At 38.1% G+C, this 22,586-nt stretch overlaps 1 protein-coding gene across 1 annotated transcript in view; it reads left to right on the top strand.

The window, feature by feature from the left end:
• LOC121379180 overlaps positions 1-19,941 on the top strand; it is a 32,753-nt gene extending 12,812 nt beyond the window's left edge. Inside the window, exons 6-15 of the mRNA XM_041507678.1 lie at positions 1,008-1,932; positions 2,817-3,057; positions 4,463-4,665; positions 5,550-5,784; positions 7,818-8,026; positions 10,285-10,876; positions 12,070-12,213; positions 13,042-13,162; positions 16,996-17,210; positions 18,936-19,941. Coding sequence (XP_041363612.1) covers positions 1,008-1,932; positions 2,817-3,057; positions 4,463-4,665; positions 5,550-5,784; positions 7,818-8,026; positions 10,285-10,876; positions 12,070-12,213; positions 13,042-13,162; positions 16,996-17,210; positions 18,936-19,588 — 3,538 coding nt within the window. The 3' untranslated portion in view covers positions 19,589-19,941. The remainder of the gene's footprint in view (positions 1-1,007; positions 1,933-2,816; positions 3,058-4,462; positions 4,666-5,549; positions 5,785-7,817; positions 8,027-10,284; positions 10,877-12,069; positions 12,214-13,041; positions 13,163-16,995; positions 17,211-18,935) is intronic.
• The last annotated feature ends 2,645 nt before the right edge of the window (positions 19,942-22,586 follow it).

Below are 22,586 nucleotides of genomic sequence, written 5' to 3' on the forward strand. Positions count from 1 at the left end.
TCGTATATAACAGGTATGTATACTTCTGTTACATACATCACGGTCTGACTTGGTGGAATATACACCAGACTTTCTCGTATATAACAGGTATGTTTACTTCTGTTACATACATCACGGCCAGACATGGTGGAATATACACCAGACTTTCTTGTATATAACAGGTATGTTTACTTCTGTTACATATATCACGGCCAGACATGGTGGAATATACACCAGACTTTCTCGTATATAACAGGTATGTATACTTCTGTTACATACATCACGGTCTGACTTGGTGGAATATACACCAGACTTTCTCGTATATAACAGGTATGTTTACTTCTGTTTCATATATCACGGCCTGACATGGTGGAATATACACCAGACTTTCTCGTATATAACAGGTATGTTTACTTCTGTTACATATATCACGGCCAGACATGGTGGAATATACACCAGACTTTCTCGTATATAACAGGTATGTATACTTATGTTACATACATCACGGCCTGACATGGTGGAATATACACCAGACTTTCTCGTATATAACAGGTATGTATACTTCTGTTACATACATCACGGTCTGACTTGGTGGAATATACACCAGACTTTCTCGTATATAACAGGTATGTATACTTCTGTTACATATATCACGGCCTGACATGGTGGAATATACACCAGACTTTCTTGTATATAACACGTATGTTTTCTTCTGAACATTACATATGTTACAACCAAACATTTGAAAATACATCCCTAACTTTCTTGTATATAATATTTGCTGTTTTCTGTGACATTCATCATGATAAATCATGGTGCAATAAAAATGTATGTAGGTAAAAAAATGAAAGTGATATATTTGTGCTTTCACATGGAGGAAAAAAAAACAATAATTTAAAAATATTTCTATTAATGACAATTGCACCAAAGAACTAAGACATGTTCAGTATGTTGATGCAAAATAATACAATTACCTGAAAAGTTAAAAAATGGAATTAAAAAGAACTAAAACCTTTTTTTCTTTTTAGAGAGATTGCATTACCCCCAAGTTTGTCTCACCGGCCAGAAAACTTTGACATGGAGTTACATCTGAACCCGGAGCAGATGACTGAGACCACTGAAGTATTAATGAACATTTACAATGGCTTTTGTCTTTCCTTCCCTTACTACATACCAAAGTTAACCCTCGCTCGCCAAATTCCGAACACTGCTGGTGCTGTGCCAAAAACAAATATAGTCACCCCTTGTACCCCAGCAACAACTACTACTACTACTACTGCTGCTGGTTGTGGAGTCACTCCAGATGTATCCTCAACAAACACTGTGTCAGTTGAAGCATCTACAACAGTCATGGAAACTGCAACAGTCGCAGCTGCTACAACACACACAGAAGCTACTACAGTCACGACAGCTACAACAATTACTGCTACAACAACCAGCACAGGAGAAGCAACAGCAACAGCAGCATCGGCACAAGTGAAGTCGACAACTGTGCCCACATCTGACCAAACTGAGACTGTTGGTAGAAATCGTGGGAAGGACAAGAGTGTTGCCGTTGGGCAGATTTCACCACGGAAAGTCGTGACTCGATCAGGTCGCGTTTCCATTCCAACCCCTGGGATGGTCTCTCTTCTGACCAACAGTCGCCTGTTGAGTGGCAAGGACACGCGTAACAAATCCACGGCAAAGTGTGTCAATGTTGATGGTGATGGTGCTGTTGATGATGATGCTGATAGTGCTGCTGTTGATGATGATGATGATGATGTTCCTGATGAAGACTATGTCCCACTGTCAAAGAAAACTCGATCTGGGAGATTGCCAAAAGAAAAGAAAGCTCAATTAACAAGTGGGAGTAAAAAATCAGCAGTTGGCAGACCTAGAGTTTCCAGTTCCAAGATAGAAAAAGAAAAGATGGTTGCACAAGAAACAGGCTCCTTTGATTTTCTAGATAAGGTAGGATGCTGACTATTACTTTTTAGATAAGGCCTAAAAATATAATATGTGTGTTTCAGGTTTCATTCTTGAAAAAAATAGGGCATGTAGGTAGGAACTTTTTTTTTTTTAAATCGAATCAAACTGAGACACTCTAATAAGCTGAGGTGTTCCGAATCTAGTTTGCTGATTGCAAAAAAAAACAAGGATCATCATTTCATTTTTTAAATTATAATTTTTTTTTTTTTTTCTTCAAAACATTTCAGGGTTGCTACATAAAATTAGGGTAGGTTGGGAAATCGGAAACGCACATATTTTTTTAGGCCTAATATATGGATTTTTTAATATGGTGATGTTTTCTGTTTTCTGTTGCTGTACTTGGCCTACTACTGTCAGTAAAATAAGGAAAAAGAAGAAGAAATATTTTATTTAATGATGCACTCAACACATTTTATTTACAGTTATTTGGCATCAGACATATGGTTCAGGACCACACAGATATAGAGAAAGGAAACCTGCTGTCATCACTTCATGGGCTACTCTTTTCGATTAGCAGCAAGGGATCTTTTATATGCACCATCCCACAGACATGATAGTACATACCACGACCTTTGTTACACCAGTTGTAGAGCACTGGCTGGAACGAGAAATAGCCTAATGGGGCCACTGATGGGGATCGATCCTAAACTAACCACGCATCAAGAGTAAAATAAGGAATTAGGATGATGAATTGTTTTTCCGTTTTGATCTTGACATGTATTGTCCTGAACTTATAATAGTAAAACAAGGAATGATGATAATGATAATATGATTCTGTTTTATTCCCACACTGAATATCTTGTGCTTGCTAATACAGTAAATAAGATTGTGGTGATGATGATGATATTTTGGTTTTTTGTTTCCAGATGGAAGATCTTGACACATATTATGCAGCGCTGAAACAGTACATTAAGTTGGGAACATACCAGTCTGGCACAACCATTCACCAGAAACGAGTCATTCGCAAGATTTCAAAGAATTACGTTGTCGATGATGATGTCATGTACTATGTTCAGGAGAGCAAGGGCAAGGCCACAAAGAAAATGGTTGTCATGACGATGTCAGAGAGGATAGATCTCCTTAGATCTGCTCATGTGTTGGATGATGGTAACGTTTTGTTTTGCATGTAATCAGTTACCAGGAAACAAAGTGTTACATGTTTGCTATATATGTCTTGTGCCGTATGAAATAATTTTGTGAATTGTTTTATCAGGGATGTGATATTTCAGCTTTTTATCCAATTTAAACTTGTTTTATGTAATTTAAAAATGATTTTCACAAAGTAGACTGGATTTGATCTAAAATGCTGAAAATAATACTTTTATTTATTGTTGGTATTGTGTAGAGGTTTCATCTTGTAAAGATCATTTCAGACTCTCTTTTTTTTTTAAATGTGTGTCATATCTCTGTTTTAATTTCCATAACTTGAGTAATAATTAAAAAACAGAGTTGCATGGACAGTTGACATACTAAATGGCTTGACAAAAGTTTACCTTAAAATATTTATATTTGATTTGTTTTAAAAAGTTTAGTTTTGTTTTTTTTCTTTCAACTTGTTACATAATTGTCACATCCAACTTGTTATCAATATTTTAGTATATAAATGTATTTATTATATCTTTACAGCCATAAATCTGTAAAATCAGTTGAATGTTGTTGTTTTTTTACCTCATCTAACGGGTTAAAATGTTTTAGAATGATATATGGTAGCAAGTGCTAGTTGAAATTTTTATTTTAGAAATATTATAGTGTCCCATAGGCTGATAAAGTAGTAAAGATTCTTGCAGAGTTTTTGGCTGGCTCTGTTCCAGTGAAGTAGTGAGATATATTTAATTTCTGCACCCCTGGGCCCATAATTTTCGAATCTATCTTAACACTATGAAATTGTAAAAACAAACAAACAATGACATCACTATGGTGTGTGCTATAGTGACGTCATAGCCTACAATGGTTTTACGATTTCATAGTTCTAAGATAGCTTCAAAAATATGGGCCCTGCTCATTTGTTTTTATAATCCAATGTTAGGTTAAAAAAGAAAACATATATATCATAATATGGAACATAATGTGATCTTTATTTGTTTAATAAAAGTAAAATGTTTGGAACGAGAAGCTATTAATACATATGCAGAGCTTCTAGATTGTGGTAGCCCTACTCCCATGGCTAGTGATATTCAATGTTGGGCTAGTAAATAACTACTATTGCCATGCCTGACGGCTACTGAATTTTATTTTTGTCACATGTTGCAGTTGTCTATTTTGTAAATATGAATACCCTGCCCCCACCCCAAGCCCCACATATTAGTGTTTTTGAGCTATATCTTCCTCTTTAGGCAACATACATGTATCTGATTATTACTATTATTTAGTAAATTAGTATTAACTTAAAGTAAAGTAGGGCTAGTGAATTTTTAATTGTGGCTAGTAAAACAAATTTAATCACTGATCCCATGGCTAGTGGATTTTATAAAATGTCTAGAAGCCCTGCACATGTCGTCAATCCTCTGTACAGGTAGCCACGTGTGTAAGCAGAAGATCGTGGAGACGCTGGACCAGCAGACTAAGTACTGGAAGGGCCTGACCCTGGACGCGTACGCGTTCACCCGGGCGTGTCAGACGTGCGACCATGGCCGTGAGCGACTGCGAGATTACAGCTACCTCAAGGACGAGGAAGAGGATGAGGAAGAGGAGGATGATGGAGAGCATTCATCGGAGGTGACGCATTCTGTCGATGTTTTGGCTATTTCACATTCCAGCCAGTGCACCACGACTGGTGTATAAAGGGCCATAGTATGTGTTATCCTGACTGTGGGGTCTTGCGTATGAATGATCCCTTGTTACTAATGGAAAAATATAGCGGGTTTCCTCTCTAAGACTATGTCATAATTACCAAATGTTTGACATCCAATAGGTGATTTTTAATTATGCTTAATAATCAGTGCTCTAGTAGTGTCATTAAACAAAACAAAACTTTTACTGTTGTTTTTGACACTGAATTAATATGCAGGTGTAGATTTAAAGGGAATCCCCTCCCCCCAAAATAAAACCATACACCCCCCTTTTATTTCCACAGTTAATTCTGCCAATCCCGCCATTGGTGATAAATATGACAGGGTTTGTTGTCATAAAATGTGGTTTCATCTCACCAGTACATTTCATGTTTAAAACGTGCAGGATACTACTAAACATAGGATGACAATTTTTGTGTGTAACTACGGTAGTCAAAAGATGCTTCCTTTTATCTCTGAAACAAGCAGCTTAACCCCTTTTTTCTGATTTAGTTTAAGGGTGAAGGGGTGGTAGTGTTTATTATCTATGGTGTATATATGTTGATTGAAGTACTGGATGTAGCAATTTTCGCCACACATGCGCTACTATTGATGTCAGTCCAGGGCCCCATCCCACAAAGCAGTCTTATCCCTAAGATCATCTTAAATGCATAGCTACCTTATGCATTTAAGGTGAACTTAGTGCTAAGATTGCTTCGTGGAATGAGGCCCTGATAGCTATGTTCTTTGTCCAAATTGGTGAAATCTGACCGTCTGGATAGCCCAGGACAGCATGTATGAAACTAAATGAAACTGGCTGTCTGGTTATAGGAAGATGGTGGCCAGGAGGAGAGTTATGATGACCTGGTGAATTACATGAGGCACCGCCGCTACCCACGGAATAGCACGCCCAACCAGAAGAGCACCATTCGCAAACGCAGCAAGAACTTCGCCTTTATCGATGACGAGCTGTTCTACGTGTTCAGCAAGTCGAGTGACGCACCTCCACGCAAAGTGATCCTCACAGAGGCCGAGAGGCAGGCCGTCATCAAGGAGGCTCATTCAGGTAAACGGGAATAGCTGGATGTGGGGTGGGTGGTTGTGGTCACAGTCTGGGTTTTTTATATATTTTTTTATTATTTTCTTTTATTTTATTTTTTAAAACATTTTTCTTTTCTTTTTTTTATTTATTTATTTTATTTTTTATTTATTTTCATTTTTTTAGTATTATGTTTTTTAATTATTATTTTTATTTATATATTTTTGGTATTTATTATTTATTTATTTTTTATTTTTTTTTAGTATTATTTTTTAAAAATGTTTTAGTATTATTGATTTATTTATTTATTATTATTATTTTTATTATTATTATTATTATTATTTTTTTTTTTTAATTATTATTTGTGAAAATTTATTAACCCCAGAAACAAGTTTGATAGTTTCAGGGTTTAGCCAGTTTTTAGATACGTAGAGTATTTACTTGAAAATTATTAAAATGGGATTAATTTAATGAATATTTTATAAGCTGAAGACTGTTGTAGCCACTTTGTATAAAAATTAGCAGTTGGCTAATTTGGCAATGAACAAGGTGAGCCCTCTGGGTTTTTTTTTGAAATTAATGAATATTTAATGACACCCCAACACGAAACAATATCCTCTTGGGTATTCAAAAAAATACATGAGGCCAGAATATTATTTAGAGTGACAGAGACACAGAGTAAGCAGCAGGATAGTTATATCAAATGGTGGAAGGATTTTAAAATTGTCTGTTAAGTTCTTTTAGGTTTGTCGGGGTATGAACATAGGAAAAGAAGGGAGACATATTGTGAATTGGTGTTACACAGTTTGTCATGTGTATTTTTAATTTCATATCCCAATGAACCTAAAAAAACAAAAAAACAATCCTTATAATTAAATTATGAATATTAATAAAAATACAAACAAGATCAATTTTAATTTTAAATTCTTTTTATGGTTCATGAACAATAACACACAATAATTATAGGGTATTAAACAAGCTTTTATTTTGTATCATGTTTATGTCCCGTGTGAAATAAACATGATACGAAATGGTAGCGAGTTTAATATCCTATTTATTACCCATAGTCGATCTTAATTTATATCGTACATCTCGTTTCATTGTAGTGTGCTAATTGATGACATCATCAAGTGAAGTCAAAAGTGTTACATCCCACTTGGCATTCTAGTGGGACGTAACACTTTGATATGTACCAAGATATTTGTAACCATATGGGTAATAATACAAAATATGAATATAAAATGACATTGTAAGATGTGATGTTCCCTAACGATGAACAAACTTGCATTGCTATGGTTGGACTAATGGGATGCCTTTAAAGGAATGCTAAAGCAAGGCTTGAGTATGAATATTCAACCATACATAATGCACATTATTGTTTAATATCAACAAGTATAGTCATATAGTTAATTAATAAACGGTTAAATGTGACGGCTATTATATATAACGGGTGCAGCCATTTTGTACCATCTCAGTGAATACGCCCTCTGGAGGGTGAGCCTTAACTCAGGCATGCATTTAATGCCGATTACCCAATAGCCAATGTATTTTTCGTCCTGGAGTGTCATTAAACAATCATTAAAGCCGATTACACTGAAAATACCGCTCGATATCGGTATTGGTATTGTGTTAATACTGAACACTGTACCGATACTGAGGTAAATCACATCAGAAATACCGATATCGATACCAAACCTCAAATTTGAATACCGCCCAGCTCTAATATGGCATGCTTCTGTTCCAAGGGTGGGACATAGCTCAGTGGTATAGCGCTCGCCTGATGCAATTCCTGTCCGTGGCCCCATTGGACTATTTCTCGTTCCAGCCAGTGCACCACAACTGGTGTAACAAAGGCCATGGTATGTACTGTCCTGTCTGTGGGATGGTGCATATGCTGCTGCTAATCAAAAAGAGTAGCCCATGAAGTAGCAACAGCAGGTTTCCCCTCTTAATATCCGTGTGGTCCTTAACCATATGTCCGACGCCATATAACCATAAATAAAATGTATTGAGTGCGTCGTTAAATAAAATATTTCCTTCCTTCCTTGGTTCTGTTGCAGCCCACCACTGGGGGATCAACAAGACGATGGTGAATGCCCGGGACAATGGCTACTGGTCGGGGATGACCGCAGACTGCCACAACTACCTCAAGAAATGCAAACACTGCTCACACAGGCTGCTCACATCGTCCATGCAGGACGAAATCAAGAAAAAGAAGATGCGCATAGAGGAACGCGTCAAGAGGTTCCAGGAAATGTTTGTAGCTAAGGTATTCATGCTTCACTGTTTTAAGTGTGGGTATTTTTTAACTGTTGTAAGTGTGGGTATACAGAGCCATGTGTTATAGGGGTCTGGATGAATCTGTGGGGAAATCTGTTTTTGAGGGAAGATCCTTCTGATTCGTTGTATTCTTTGAGGTTTTTAAATTGCTTGAGGTGGGTTACATTCTTGCTAACTTTGATTGTCGTTGCTTTCTCCAGCATTTTTGTAATTTTATAGTGCTTATGCAGAAATCTTTTTTTTAAAAACCCAAAACACCCTGCTGGTTCTGGTATCAATAATAACTGATCTTTCTTAGCAAAAAAAGTAAAGTTTGTTTTATTTAACGACGCCACTAGAGCACATTGATTTTTTTATCTTATCATCGGCTATTGGACGTCAAACATATGGTCATTCTGACATTGTTTTTTAGAAAAAACCCGCTATCGCCACATAGGCTACTCTTTTATGACAGGCAGCAAGGGATCTTTTATTTGCGCTTCCCACAGGCAGGATAGCACGAACCATGGCCTTTGTTGAACCAGTTATGGATCACTGGTCAGTGCAAGTGGAGTCGGTATTTGGATTAAAAATCCCATGCCTCGACTGGGATCCGATCCCAGTACCTACCAGCCTGTAGACCGATGGCCTAACCACGACGCCACCGAGGCCGGTCTTTCTTAGCAAGTCACTGTTCCAGTACAAGTTTGTTACTAAAGGTTACTCACCACCATTAATTACTCCATGCAATACAATTTCTATGTCAGAATGTATTCTGTTGAAAATACAACACTACTGTGAGGGTCATGTGACTACTAATTTTAAGGAGTGCTCTCAACTGACAAGTACCGTGTAAAAATAATCAACATAGGTTGACCACAAAATGTTTCAGTTATGCCTGGGCACTGCCTTGTGTTGCTGTTATACAAACGGCACCATACCTCTTGCACAGTTGTTATCAGTTAGTACTACACATATAACATGTAACTTCAAACCAATGGGGTATTTAAATACTACAGAGGTCAACCTGAGTGTAATCATCAAAGAAAACATTTTTTTTTAAATATCAGAATTTTGCAGGTTTTCTTTTTTGAGGAACTATTTCCTAAACTGGACTACCGTATAACCGGAAATTTTCTAGGATTTTTATATTCGTGGGTTTCGAGGGTAAGTTGTCAGCATCAAAAATATAAATCCTTGAAAATATTTGAAAAAATCAACAAATTCTAACTAAAATATTTATTGTGAAAACCATAACACACTGACAATTTACCGAACATTTTATTTCCTGTCATGCGCAGACCACCGGATACGACAAGAGAATAGTATAGTCAAAACAACAAGTTAGAATTTTTAAAAAGTTATTGCGTGAATCTCACTGTTTGTAGAATATAATGAAATATTTTTAAATTTCGTATATTGTTTTTGTCAATGTCCACCCGCACTGCATCAGAGATTCTGGGGTGGATGAATGCAGATTTCAACATTTCCTGGCGTATTTTTAATTCTGCCATAACTTTCATAATCCACCTTGCATGAATGGGTTTTATCGCCGAAGTATGCATTTCGATCTTGATGTCCGTTACAACTTCGCCATGTTTCATAGCCAGGGAAACCCGCTTTGAATACCATGTGGTAAAATTAGACTTCATGGCGTCCTTAAGTACTTTGTTCACACATATGTCGTAATTGGCTTTACACAAAATCAAAGACTGTGATCAGTTGTCTGTCGAATAGCATACCGGGTATTACAGTGGCCAATTAGGCTACAGGTGACTGTTCTATTGTTTAACTTTACACGTCAGTAGTATCGAACAACTGGCAGCTGAAGTGAAACTTTAATCAACAATAGCAAGTATTCTCGCAACTAGACTTGCTAAAACTCAAAAATAAAATCACTTTCAATTTAGATTTGGCAAACAACGAAAATAAGAAACCTTGAAATGTTTTTATACCCCAAACCACGAAAATTTCCGGTTATACGGTATATTAAGCTGTTACATCAATTAATGACACGCCAAATGGTGATGTATTGCCTAAAGTTGGTTAATGGTTGTAAAACAGGATCCAGTGTAAAACAGGATCCAGTGCTTGCATAGGATATCAGTGTGCATAAAATACACAATACATAATAATTATTGGGTTCTGTGAGGTAACAAAAAATATATTATTATTTGTTTGGTTGCCTATCTTGTTGAGCTTGAACTTATAATTGTTAGTACTAACACATAAAGTAATCTATGATTGTTTTGTTTTGTGATTTCACAGATACTTGAAATGGACAGCAAAGCAAGAAAGTCAACTCCGGTGATTTCGGTGAAAGTGGAAAGGGATTCCACTGATCAGGGTGCCACAGGTCAAGGTGGAACATACCACACAGAAGAAAGAACACAATCGGAACACATGGCTCCTGGTGAACAGACGCCTCTCCCTGCTGATCAGATGGCTCCCTCTAGTGACAAAACTACTTCCTCCATTGAACAGACAACTCCATCTGACAACACAGTCCCAGACGATGTTGAACACACATATTCAGTCATACAGCGATCTGATTCTGGTACGTTGACTTTGAGCACGAGTCCAGCAATGACTGGCGACCAGACTGTAGCAGATGGTGACCAGTTAGTGACGTCGGCGACCGGTAAAATGAAACAGACTTTGGTAGACTCTGCAGCAGACATCATTGTGGAGACTGACGACGGGCAGTTTGTGATAGAGAATGACTATGTCCGTCTACTTCCCACTGGGACCCAGGGACATGGGCAGTCATTGAAGCTAGAAGAAGGGGTCGAAATAACAGTAATGTACGACAACGAACACTTCATACAGGCCGCTGGGGACCCGAATGATGCAAGTGAAGGTATTGAAATTAAATGTGCAATGAAACCACATCTAAACTGGACACACATGGGGCCAAATAAAAAGTCCGGTTTTAAGGAGTATCCTGTTTAGAGTTTACGTTATGTACTGATATTTAAAAATTTATTTCATTTCAACTTATTTTCATGCATATATCCGAGGTTCAAACACACTGTTCTGGGCACACACCTTAGCTATCTGGGCTGTCTGTCCAAGACAGTAGGTTAGTGGTTAGTGAGAGAGAAGAGGGTGTAGTGGTCTTACATTTACCCATTGAGTCGTTAAAACTCGATCTGGGTTTAGCCAGTACCAGGCTGCGAACCATGTACCTACCAGCCTTATGTCCGACGGCTTAACAACGACACCACTGAGGCCAGTTATTTAAAAAAGGACCATGAAAAACGTCTGGTGATGAGATACTTCTGGCTTACAAAAGGTCCAGTTCTGAGGGATTTCACTGTGTTTGTACAATAATGAAAAGGACAATATTTGTTTCCGTTGAAGCCTAGTGGCACAGCTAAGTGAAGTCAGTGATGTTGCATGTCTTTTATTCAACAAAGAATATATACCGCAAGCAGGGCTAGCTCTGGCACTCGCCAAATTCGCCAACTCTGAATTTCAAAAACAATTGACAAATTTGATTTTAATTAGGTGTTAAAATTTCATGGAGGCTAATTATTGATATTTTGTTACAAAATAACTGGGTATTTTTAATTTTTGAAGTTTAATACTTAATTTGGCAAACTTTTCTACTGACCCAGAGCTAACCTTGGCCGCAAGCATTCTTTTAACTGATTTGTTTGTTATAATCCAGTTAAGGTTCAAGCATGTTGTCGTGGGAAAACACCTCAGCTATTTTGGGTGTCTGACAAATGTTAATGTTTAGTTGTTGGTGTTTAGCAAAAGAGAAGAGTTTGTGTGGTGGCCTGACACCATTAAAACTTACTCAAGGCTTTAGATTGCATCTAAGTCAAGCTTTTACAAATTGTGCCCAAAATATTTATCGATTGTTGTTTTTTCGTACATTTTGACCATCCTTTGAACATAATAACTAGCAGAGGGCAATTTTCCCCCATGTTAATTCATACCTTGATATATGTCATGTATTTTCTTAAAATTTCTGTACTTACAGTGTTTACGTTAAAATCTATCAGTTATAATTGCAATGGTTTCTCCTTTTTGTCTTGTTAAAAGGAACATCCAGCCAACAGGTACATATGTTTGTTAATCACACCAATGCAGCACAACAGACAAAGGTGGGTGTGAAGCCATCAAAGAAACAGAAATTCAAGTGTGACTACTGTGGTAAAATCATCAAAGGAACCATCTCGTTCAAATGTAAGTATTTCTAGTTTGCAGTGTGATTACCAACAAAAGTAATCCAATGCCGGAGTTCACACGTGCAGATTTCTTAAAAACAAGTCAGATGTGAATAGACCAGGTTTTGGGATAGCCTGGTTCACGGTATTTCATTGTAACTCATTGTCTTGGTCTTCAGATGAATTACTATTAAGTTTACTTTGTCGTAAAAAATAAAAGAGATTACATTGTCGTCTATCCACGAAGAACTAAGAAACTTCTTCTCTTTGTTTCAATTGCAAATCCAGACTTAATTACTACCACACCTTTTTAACCTTGAAATTAAACTTAATATTTGCCTATTTTAATCATAATCCCTAAAATGTATGTTTTAATCATATATAATATATTAACTTGACTCAGATTTTGTAATTTATGTTATTGACTATTTTTGAAATTTTATTAGGATGAAGATTTTAATTTCATTTTAAATAATATTTGATCCACTTGTTTATCGATAAGTAATTATGTTTTCCACTAATTTGATCTCATTCCGCAGTTCAATTTAGATTATCATTGCTTGATTTATTGTTTTTGCAGATCATATTTTCAAACATATTCTGATATGATAGATTCTAAATAAACTTATTTAATATGTGTTTATTGCAGATAATATTTTCAAACATATTCATATATGATAAATTCTAAATAAATTGATTTATGTATCTTTTGCAGATCATATTTTCAAACATATTCATATATGATAGATTCTAAATAAATTGATTTATGTATCTTTTGTAGATCATATTTTCAAACATATTCATATATGATAGATTCTAAATAAATTGATTTATGTATCTTTTGCAGATCATATTTTCAAACATACAGGAGTAAAACCGTTTGAGTGTGAACTCTGTCCAAAGAAGTTTACCAACAGCAAGAGTTGTCGACTTCACATGAGAAAACATACGGGAGAAACTCCATTTTTGTAAGATAATGTTATCATATCAGAGCTCAGACTTAAAGAACTTGTTACCTACAAGAATTTGAATTGTTTTTGTAGCAGGCAAAATGCTCACTGACAGCAATATCGAGCTTGCTTAGAGCAATTTTAAACCAGTATCATTTGCAACAAATATGAAAACCAAAAATAATCCCTTCAGCCGATGGTAATCATGTTTTTTAAAGCGGGAAAAAATTGTCGTCGGTAAAGTCCCTAACCTGTGGCAATTCATATCACAATGATAGCAATTGCCATCAGTGCCATCGATAAGTTCAAACCCTGTAATAGTGTAGTCATACAACATTCAGTACTGTGAAGAAAACTTGTTGATTTTGCTTTAAATAGGGCTTGGTGCAGCTTAGTGGTAGAGTTCTTAATCAAGAGGGTGCATAAGATTGATTCCCCCTTTGTTCACTTTGGAGTGTAAGTTTTTTTCTGTTCCAACCAGATCCCCTTGACTGGTTTATCAAATGCTGTGATATGTACTGGTTTGTCTATGGGGAAGTGCATATAAAAGATCTCTTGGTTGGAGTAGTCTCTTGACTGGTTTATCAAAGGCTGTGATATGTACTGTTTCGTCTATGGGGAAGTGCATATAAAAGATCCCTTGGTTGGAGTAGTCTCTTGACTGGTTTATCAGAGGCTGTGATATGTACTGTTTTGTCTATGGGGAAGTGCGTATAAAAGATCCCTTGGTTGGAGTAGTCTCTTGACTGGTTTATCAAATGCTGTGATATGTACTGTTTTGTCTATGGGGAAGTGCGTATAAAAGATCCCTTGGTTGGAGTAGTCTCTTGACTGGTTTATCAGAGGCTGTGATATGTACTGTTTTGTCTATGGGGAAGTGCGTATAAAAGATCCCTTGGTTGGAGTAGTCTCTTGACTGGTTTATCAAAGGCTGTGATATGTACTGTTTTGTCTATGGGGAAGTGCGTATAAAAGATCCCTTGGTTGGAGTAGTCTCTTGACTGGTTTATCAGAGGCTGTGATATGTACTGTTTTGTCTATGGGGAAGTGCGTATAAAAGATCCCTTGGTTGGAGTAGTCTCTTGACTGGTTTATCAAAGGCTGTGATATGTACTGTTTTGTCTATGGGGAAGTGCGTATAAAAGATCCCTTGGTTGGAGTAGTCTCTTGACTGGTTTATCAAAGGCTGTGATATGTACTGTTTTGTCTATGGGGAAGTGCATATAAAAGATCCCTTGGTTGGAGTAGTCTCTTGACTGGTTTATCAAAGGCTGTGATATGTACTGTTTTGTCTATGGGGAAGTGCGTATAAAAGATCCCTTGGTTGGAGTAGTCTCTTGACTGGTTTATCAAAGGCTGTGATATGTACTGTTTTGTCTATGGGGAAGTGCGTATAAAAGATCCCTTGGTTGGAGTAGTCTCTTGACTGGTTTATCAAAGGCTGTGATATGTACTGTTTTGTCTATGGGGAAGTGCATATAAAAGATCCCTTGGTTGGAGTAGTCTCTTGACTGGTTTATCAAAGGCTGTGATATGTACTGTTTTGTCTATGGGAAGTGCGTATAAAAGATCCCTTGGTTCGAGTAGTCTCTTGACTGGTTTATCAAAGGCTGTGATATGTACTGTTTTGTCTATGGGGAAGTGCATATAAAAGATCTCTTGGTTGGAGTAGTCTCTTGACTGGTTTATCAAAGGCTGTGATATGTACTGTTTTGTCTATGGGGAAGTGCGTATAAAAGATCCCTTGGTTGGAGTAGTCTCTTGACTGGTTTATCAAAGGCTGTGATATGTACTGTTTCGTCTATGGGGAAGTGCGTATAAAAGATCCCTTGGTTGGAGTAGTCTCTTGACTGGTTTATCAAAGGCTGTGATATGTACTGTTTTGTCTATGGGGAAGTGCATATAAAAGATCTCTTGGTTGGAGTAGTCTCTTGACTGGTTTATCAAAGGCTGTGATATGTACTGTTTTGTCTATGGGGAAGTGCGTATAAAAGATCCCTTGGTTGGAGTAGTCTCTTGACTGGTTTATCAAAGGCTGTGATATGTACTGTTTTGTCTATGGGGAAGTGCGTATAAAAGATCCCTTGGTTGGAGTAGTCTCTTGACTGGTTTATCAAAGGCTGTGATATGTACTGTTTTGTCTATGGGGAAGTGCGTATAAAAGATCCCTTGGTTGGATTAGTCTCTTGACTGGTTTATCAAAGGCTGTGATATGTACTGTTTTGTCTATGGGAAGTGCGTATAAAAGATCCCTTGGTTGGAGTAGTCTCTTGACTGGTTTATCAAAGGCTGTGATATGTACTGTTTTGTCTATGGGGAAGTGCGTATAAAAGATCCCTTGGTTGGAGTAGTCTCTTGACTGGTTTATCAAAGGCTGTGATATGTACTGTTTTGTCTATGGGGAAGTGCGTATAAAAGATCCCTTGGTTCGAGTAGTCTCTTGACTGGTTTATCAAAGGCTGTGATATGTACTGTTTTGTCTATGGGGAAGTGCTAATAAAAGATCCCTTGGTTGGAGTAGTCTCTTGACTGGTTTATCAAAGGCTGTGATATGTACTGTTTTGTCTATGGGGAAGTGCGTATAAAAGATCCCTTGGTTCGAGTAGTCTCTTGACTGGTTTATCAAAGGCTGTGATATGTACTGTTTTGTCTATGGGGAAGTGCGTATAAAAGATCCCTTGGTTGGAGTAGTCTCTTGACTGGTTTATCAAAGGCTGTGATATGTACTGTTTCGTCTGTGGGGAAGTGCGTATAAAAGATCCCTTGGTTGGAGTAGTCTCTTGACTGGTTTATCAAAGGCTGTGATATGTACTGTTTTGTCTGTGGGGAAGTGCGTATAAAAGATCCCTTGGTTGGAGTAGTCTCTTGACTGGTTTATCAAAGGCTGTGATATGTACTGTTTTGTCTATGGGGAAGTGCATATAAAAGATCCCTTGGTTGGAGTAGTGTATGTGGCAGGTTTCTTCTTTGTAGATTATGTCAGTATAACCTTATTCAATCTAATTAAAATTAGCTCCACTGGTTAATTACTATTACCTGTGGATCTAACAGCTCATGTCCAGTTGACCTTTCATTCGACCAATCAAAACCTTACTTGCAAAATCATGCCAGTGATTTGAAAAGAATTTGAAAACATTCGGGATTATGCCGAGGGTATACGAAATAATTCAGGTGAATTTTATATAAAATTCGTTTCAAGACAAATAAAACCCATGATGGTATAGCCATAAAATCTGTTTATACTAGTATACAATCGAGAGTTTATTACTGCACTTTCCCCTTTTTTTAATGTTGAAATAGACCAACAAGTTCGCCTATTGCATAAATAGTCTCGCCCATTATTTTTAGAATTTGTATGCTCCCAAATACTGCTATAAAAGGCATTTGGTCGATATTTAAATTGTTATTTATAGATGAAATGTCACCTGGACATGGTAGTCCATGCAATGCTGTTAGATCAACTAATTTCAATCTGACTGAACCTTATTTTAGGCACAAAATAGCTGTACTTTAAAATATTCCAAATTGTCGTCATTAAACATGCAAGGTGTATGTGCAGATGGAGGTCGAAACCCCACCCTGTTTCAAGCTTCTTCTTTTTTTCAATACATTTTTCAGGGTGGCATGACTTGATCCCCACCCCCCTAAAAATTTCACTCGTCACAGTACAGACCCCTCCTGCACAATTTCTTACAACGCCTTAATTTATTTTTTATATTTCATATGGCTGTATATTATTTACTTTATTTTTAGATCTAATTTATGTGGCAGGTATAGCATATTATTTACTATATTTCCAGGTGTAAGTTATGCGGAAGATCTTTATAGTATATTATTTACAATATTTTCAGGTGTAATTTATGCGGCAGGGGGTTTAGCCGAGCTGCGTCACTCCAGTATCACCTGCGGGCGCACTCTGCCGGTGGGGGCGTCCCGGTACAGTGTAATGTTTGTCAGCGGGAATTCACCACAGCGATTCGGATGAGGAAACACATGGAGTGTAAACATCCAGAGACTCCGCCCATATTCCAGTGTCTCCAGTGTAACAAGTTCTTCACGGCAGCCAGTAAGTCGACGTCAGGCCGTTTTGAAATGTATACATGCAGTGGCAGATCCAGAAAATCCATTATGGGGGCCCCAGTGACACAAGGGAACTTTGGTGGAAGTTTGGAGGGAGATGAAAATTAATATATAATAAAGTTATAACTGTCACCCCCACCCCCCACCCCACCCCACCCCCCCGATCCACCTTTGTCATGTATACAGATGGTAGTTCAGAAATATTGTAGATTTATGGTGCTGAGGTTTTAGTTGTTTTCTGGATGCAATTGTATTCTTGCTGATGTTTGATATCCAATAGCCGATGATTAATATGCTCTAGTGGTGTCGTTAAACAAAACAAACTTTAAACTTTTGCAGGTACTAATCTAGCCAGCGAAGTGATGCCTTTTGTCTCGCCTTTACGAAGTTAAAAATCAAGATATAGATAATTACCTTCCCGATAGAGGTGACATTAAAGCTACATGTACTTCCCCATTTATATCTGTTTCTCACAAAGTATAAGTCAGATTTAGGAATTTAAAAAAAACTAGAAACAATTTTTAATTAATTTATTATATTTAAAATCCTATGCTACCGCAGATCATTGGCAATGTCATGGTTGATTTATATTTGCACCCATGGATGCTCTTCACAGTGCTTGTAAAAATAATTACAAATTAATGTAGTCATAATAGCTGTTGTGGTCTATTAGAGTGCGCCATTCGGCCCAATACCTCTAACTTCAGCACTCGAGGTTTCTGTTAGGGTTACCTCACTCTTAGTCCATATCAGTCTAGCCTCTACCCATTGACCAGTCCAGCTTGGGTGTCCCTAACAGAAGCCAAAGCTCCTGCTGGCATAGCTCTCTGGGTCACTGAGACATACAAGTCCCCTCACCACGTCAAGGAATGGACTATGAAGGGGATTACAAATTAATCAGTTATACATTTTTCATCAAAATGCTTGTGCCTTTACCTTAACATTAGTGTTTTGCATTTAGTTCCCATTTCTCACAAACTATAAACCCTAGATCAATGAAGCTTGTATTTTTAATGTGCATAGAGATGATCATCAATGGATGCAAGTGTTGACATTACTGAATATGTTTATGGTAGGAGAGACTTTTAATTCTGTGGAAATCTTGTTTTTGACCAAAGGTTTGCTCAAGTCGCCAAGTAGTTAGCAGTAGTAAGAAGTGAAAATACATTAAAACCCCCCAAAACCAGACCTCATTTAACAGAAATTCCCATAAAACTGGATGTTTTTCACAGTCCCTTTCAAAATATCAGTACACAATAGAACCCCTGTAAACCCCTTAAATCTAAACGTTTGACTTGGTCCTGTGTGTGTCCAGTTATGTATGTATTTTGGTCAGCTAAGTATTACTAAGGAAATCACGTAATATATGTACTCGGTGCATATTAGTGTACTCTGGAATACTATACATGTAGGTTCCCCCTTTATTACAGGGCCGTAGCTAGGATTTTTTGTTTTTTTTTGGGGGGGGGGGGGGGGGGGCAACTGAGTAGTTAATAGTCTAAAACTCCTTAAATGGTTAAGAAGAGAAATTTCTTTAAGTTTCTATAAAGCTTTCCGAATTTTTTTCTGGGGGGAGGGCAACTGCACCCCCTTGCCCCCCCCCTCCCGCTAGCTACGGCCCTGTAATAAGTTGCAATCCATCCCTAGCAAAAGTCTGCATCCACTCCTGAGCAGGAATCCGCATTAATATACTATCACTGTTTTACTTCAGGAAGCCTGAAGCGACACCAGGCCTCACATCAGGGCGTGCGCCAGTACCAGTGTCAGATCTGCGGCCGGAGTTTCTTCCGCAAGGAGTACCTCAACAGCCACATGCTGCAACACCCCGAGGCTGGATCCATGGTGACGTCGAAATCCAAGTCGCACCGGAAGAAATCCCAGCTGACCGTGAGTTACGAGACGACGTCACAGGGTCTACACCAGGGAGTGGAAGCCGAGGACGGACAACAGCAGCAGCAACAGCAACAGCAGCACTACCAGTGTCATTACTGCGGCCAGACATTCTACCGCAAGGACTTCCTCAGCAGCCACATGCTGCAGCATCCCGAAGCCGGGTCCATCGTGATCATCGCGGCCAACGGACAGACGAAGAAAGCCGAGATGGCTCTGTCATACGATGGCCACCAGTTCGGTCACGACACACAGGAGCTACAGCGGCAGCAGGCGGAGGAGGCGGCTCAGGAGCAGGCGATTCGGTCGATCGTGCAGATTGACGCCACACCCACCCCGGAATCCACTGCATACGTTCTGTCTCAGGATGCGGTCGAGTACGAGGTGGAGTGTCTGACGAGCGAGTCGCTCACCGAGGCCGATCTCAAGGCTATACAGATCCTCACACAGGCCAGTCTGCACGGAACTATGTGATAGATAATCGGGGACATGTTAAAATAACAATCTCTCGGCTCAACATAAGCTTATTGTGACCAGGCATTGGATTTTCAAAGCTGTTTTAGCACTACAATCTCAAGGCCATATAGATCCTGACACAGGCCAGTCTGCACGGAACTTTGTGATAGGACAATCGTAGGCGTGTTGAAACAACAATAAACTACAAACACAATTATGGCACTTTTTGACAGACCAATGTGTTGGATGGTAGCCCAGTGGTAAAACTCTTGCCTGATGCACGGTTGATCTATGATCGAACCCCGTCAGTGGGACCATTGGGTGATTTCTCATTCCAGCCAGTACACCACGACTGGTATATTAAAGGTCGTGGTATGTGCTATCCTGTGTGTGGGATGGTGCATATGAAAGATCCCTTACTACTAATGGAAAAATGTAGGGTGTTTCCTCTCTAATATACCGTATGTCAGAATTGGACATCCTATAGCCGATGATTAATAAATCAATGCGCTCTAGTGTTGTTGTTAAACAAAACAAACTTTTAACTTTTAATGGACCATGATGAAGTCTATGGTTCTCAGTGTTGGTTGGAGATGGTCTGACACTTTGAATCCCAATTACTGATGACCACCACTTTAGATGTTGTCACCAAATAAGGGTTTCATACAGTGTTAATGAAAATCATTAGATATTTCACTTATACATTTCGAGACCAAAGGGCATCTTATAGGTGTAATTTCACCCTCACCATGTTATAACATCATTTACTAATGCAAAATACAAACACAACAGTAGTTTTAATAAAATCACAATGTCACCTCACCTTATTATCATTCACAATTGCCAATACCTTGATTTTAATGGTGGGTGGGATTTAGCTCAACCGGTTGAGTGCTCACTTGAGGTGCTTTCATCGCAGGATCGAACCACCTCGGTGGATCCATTCAGCTGCTTACGTTTTTCTCGTTCCAACCAGTGCACCACAACCGGTCAAAGCCGATGGTATTTGCTTTCCTGTCTGTGGGAAAGTATATAAAAGATCCCTTGCTGCATTAGAAAAAATGTAGTGGGTTTCGTTTGATAACTACGTGGCAGAATTACCATGTTTGACATCCAATAGCTGGTGATTAATTAATCAGTGTTCTCTAGTGGTGTCGTTAAACAAAACAAACTTTTTTTTAAAGAAACGTGTGTTATTGCTCACAATTATTGTCAGCTGCCTTCGTATGACATGGTAGTAATACATTGACATTCAAAACTGTTTGCGAATATTGAAGTGGAGAATAATATATTTATTTTATGTGAATGAGATTAGTTTTGCCAAATGATATCAAATAATGGAATGCAACAGGAAGAACATAAAGATGGATTGTGTATTCTAAATCATTGAAATATTCTTGAAATTCCAGCTTTATAATATTGTAATAGATGTTAATTTTGTCTTCAAGTTTGAGCTGTGTTTTGACAATGTTAATAACAGGTACAGCTTACTTGAAATTAACATTGATTTAAATGTCAACATGAAATTGGACATTTTAATATTTGTTTTCATGTTTTCAACCTAGATTCACAAGTGATTGCAGTTAGAGGTGGTGTTACAGAAAATATAGGAGGACTTGTTTAAAAAAAAAAAATGTATACAGTGGCACAGCACTCGCTTGATGTGCAATCGGCCTGGGATAGATCCATGTCGGTGGGCCCATTAGGCTATTTCTCGTTCCAGCCAGTGCACCACGACTGGTATATCAAAGGTTGTGGTATGTGTTATCCTGTCTGTGGGATGGTGCATATACAGGTAAAAGATCCCTAATCGAAAAAGAGTAGCCCATGAAGTGGTGACAGCGGGTTTCCTCTCTTAATATCTGTTGTCCTACGCTATATAACCGTAAATAAAGTGTGTTAGGCGCGTCGTTAAATAAAACATTTCCTTCCTTATTTGCAGTGTTCAATCGAATGATGTATAATGAACCGTATGTAGTTTTTGAAACAGCATGAATGGTTACTGGTGTCTATCACATGATCTTACTACTGAGAGTAAACCCACTGCTGTCACATATACTACTCCTAAGGAAGAGATCTTTTAAATGCACTTTGTAAGGAATAGAAATGCACATTTCATAGCCTATGATGTATAACTGTTTACTACCAGGACTTAATCCACACCTGTGAAAGAAAGAAAGAAAGAAATGTTTTATTTAACGACGCACTCAACACATTTTATTTACGGTTATATAGCGTCAGTCATATGGTTAAGGACCACACAGATTTTGAGAGGAAATCCACTGTCGCCACTACATGGGCTACTCTTTTTGATTAGCAGCAAGGGATCTTTTATTTGCGCTTCCCACAGGCAGGATAGCACAAAGCATGGCCTTTGTTGAACCAGTTATGGATGACTGGTCGGTGCAAGTGGTTTACACCTACCCATTGAGCCTTGCGGAGCACTCACTCGGGGTTTGGAGTTGGTATCAGGATTAAAAATCCCATGCCTCGACTGGGATCCGAACCCAGTACCTACCAGCCTGTAGACCGATGGTCTAACTACGATGCCACCGAGGCTGGTCCACACCTGTGATGTCACACTATTGTGATAGTTATTCTCTAAATAATCTACACCTAACGAGCTACGAGGAATTATGAATTATCTGTCCCGAGTGAATGAATGTTGTAAACCCGAGCCTTTGACGAGGGTTTTACAACATTCATTCACGAGGGACAGATAATTCGTAACTCCTCGTAGCGAGTTGGTTATTCTCTTTATTACCCATTGTCAATTTTAACTGATTTTTAATGTAAAAATTCCTCTGCAGTCTACAACAAAGCCATCAGCCATTACATCATATAATCTTACGCACATTACATGACGTAATGTAAGTGACGTCATAGCATAACGGCGTTCTTTTTACAGCCAAATGTTTACAGTACAAAATAATACGACTGTATTTGCATTTGAAAATAATTATTTTTATATATTACTAAAGCCGCTGCTTATGAAAATTACCATTTCATGTTTACG

This window comes from Gigantopelta aegis, chromosome 8 (genome assembly GCF_016097555.1).
Source record: "Gigantopelta aegis isolate Gae_Host chromosome 8, Gae_host_genome, whole genome shotgun sequence".
Lineage (NCBI taxonomy): Eukaryota > Metazoa > Mollusca > Gastropoda > Neomphalida > Peltospiridae > Gigantopelta > Gigantopelta aegis.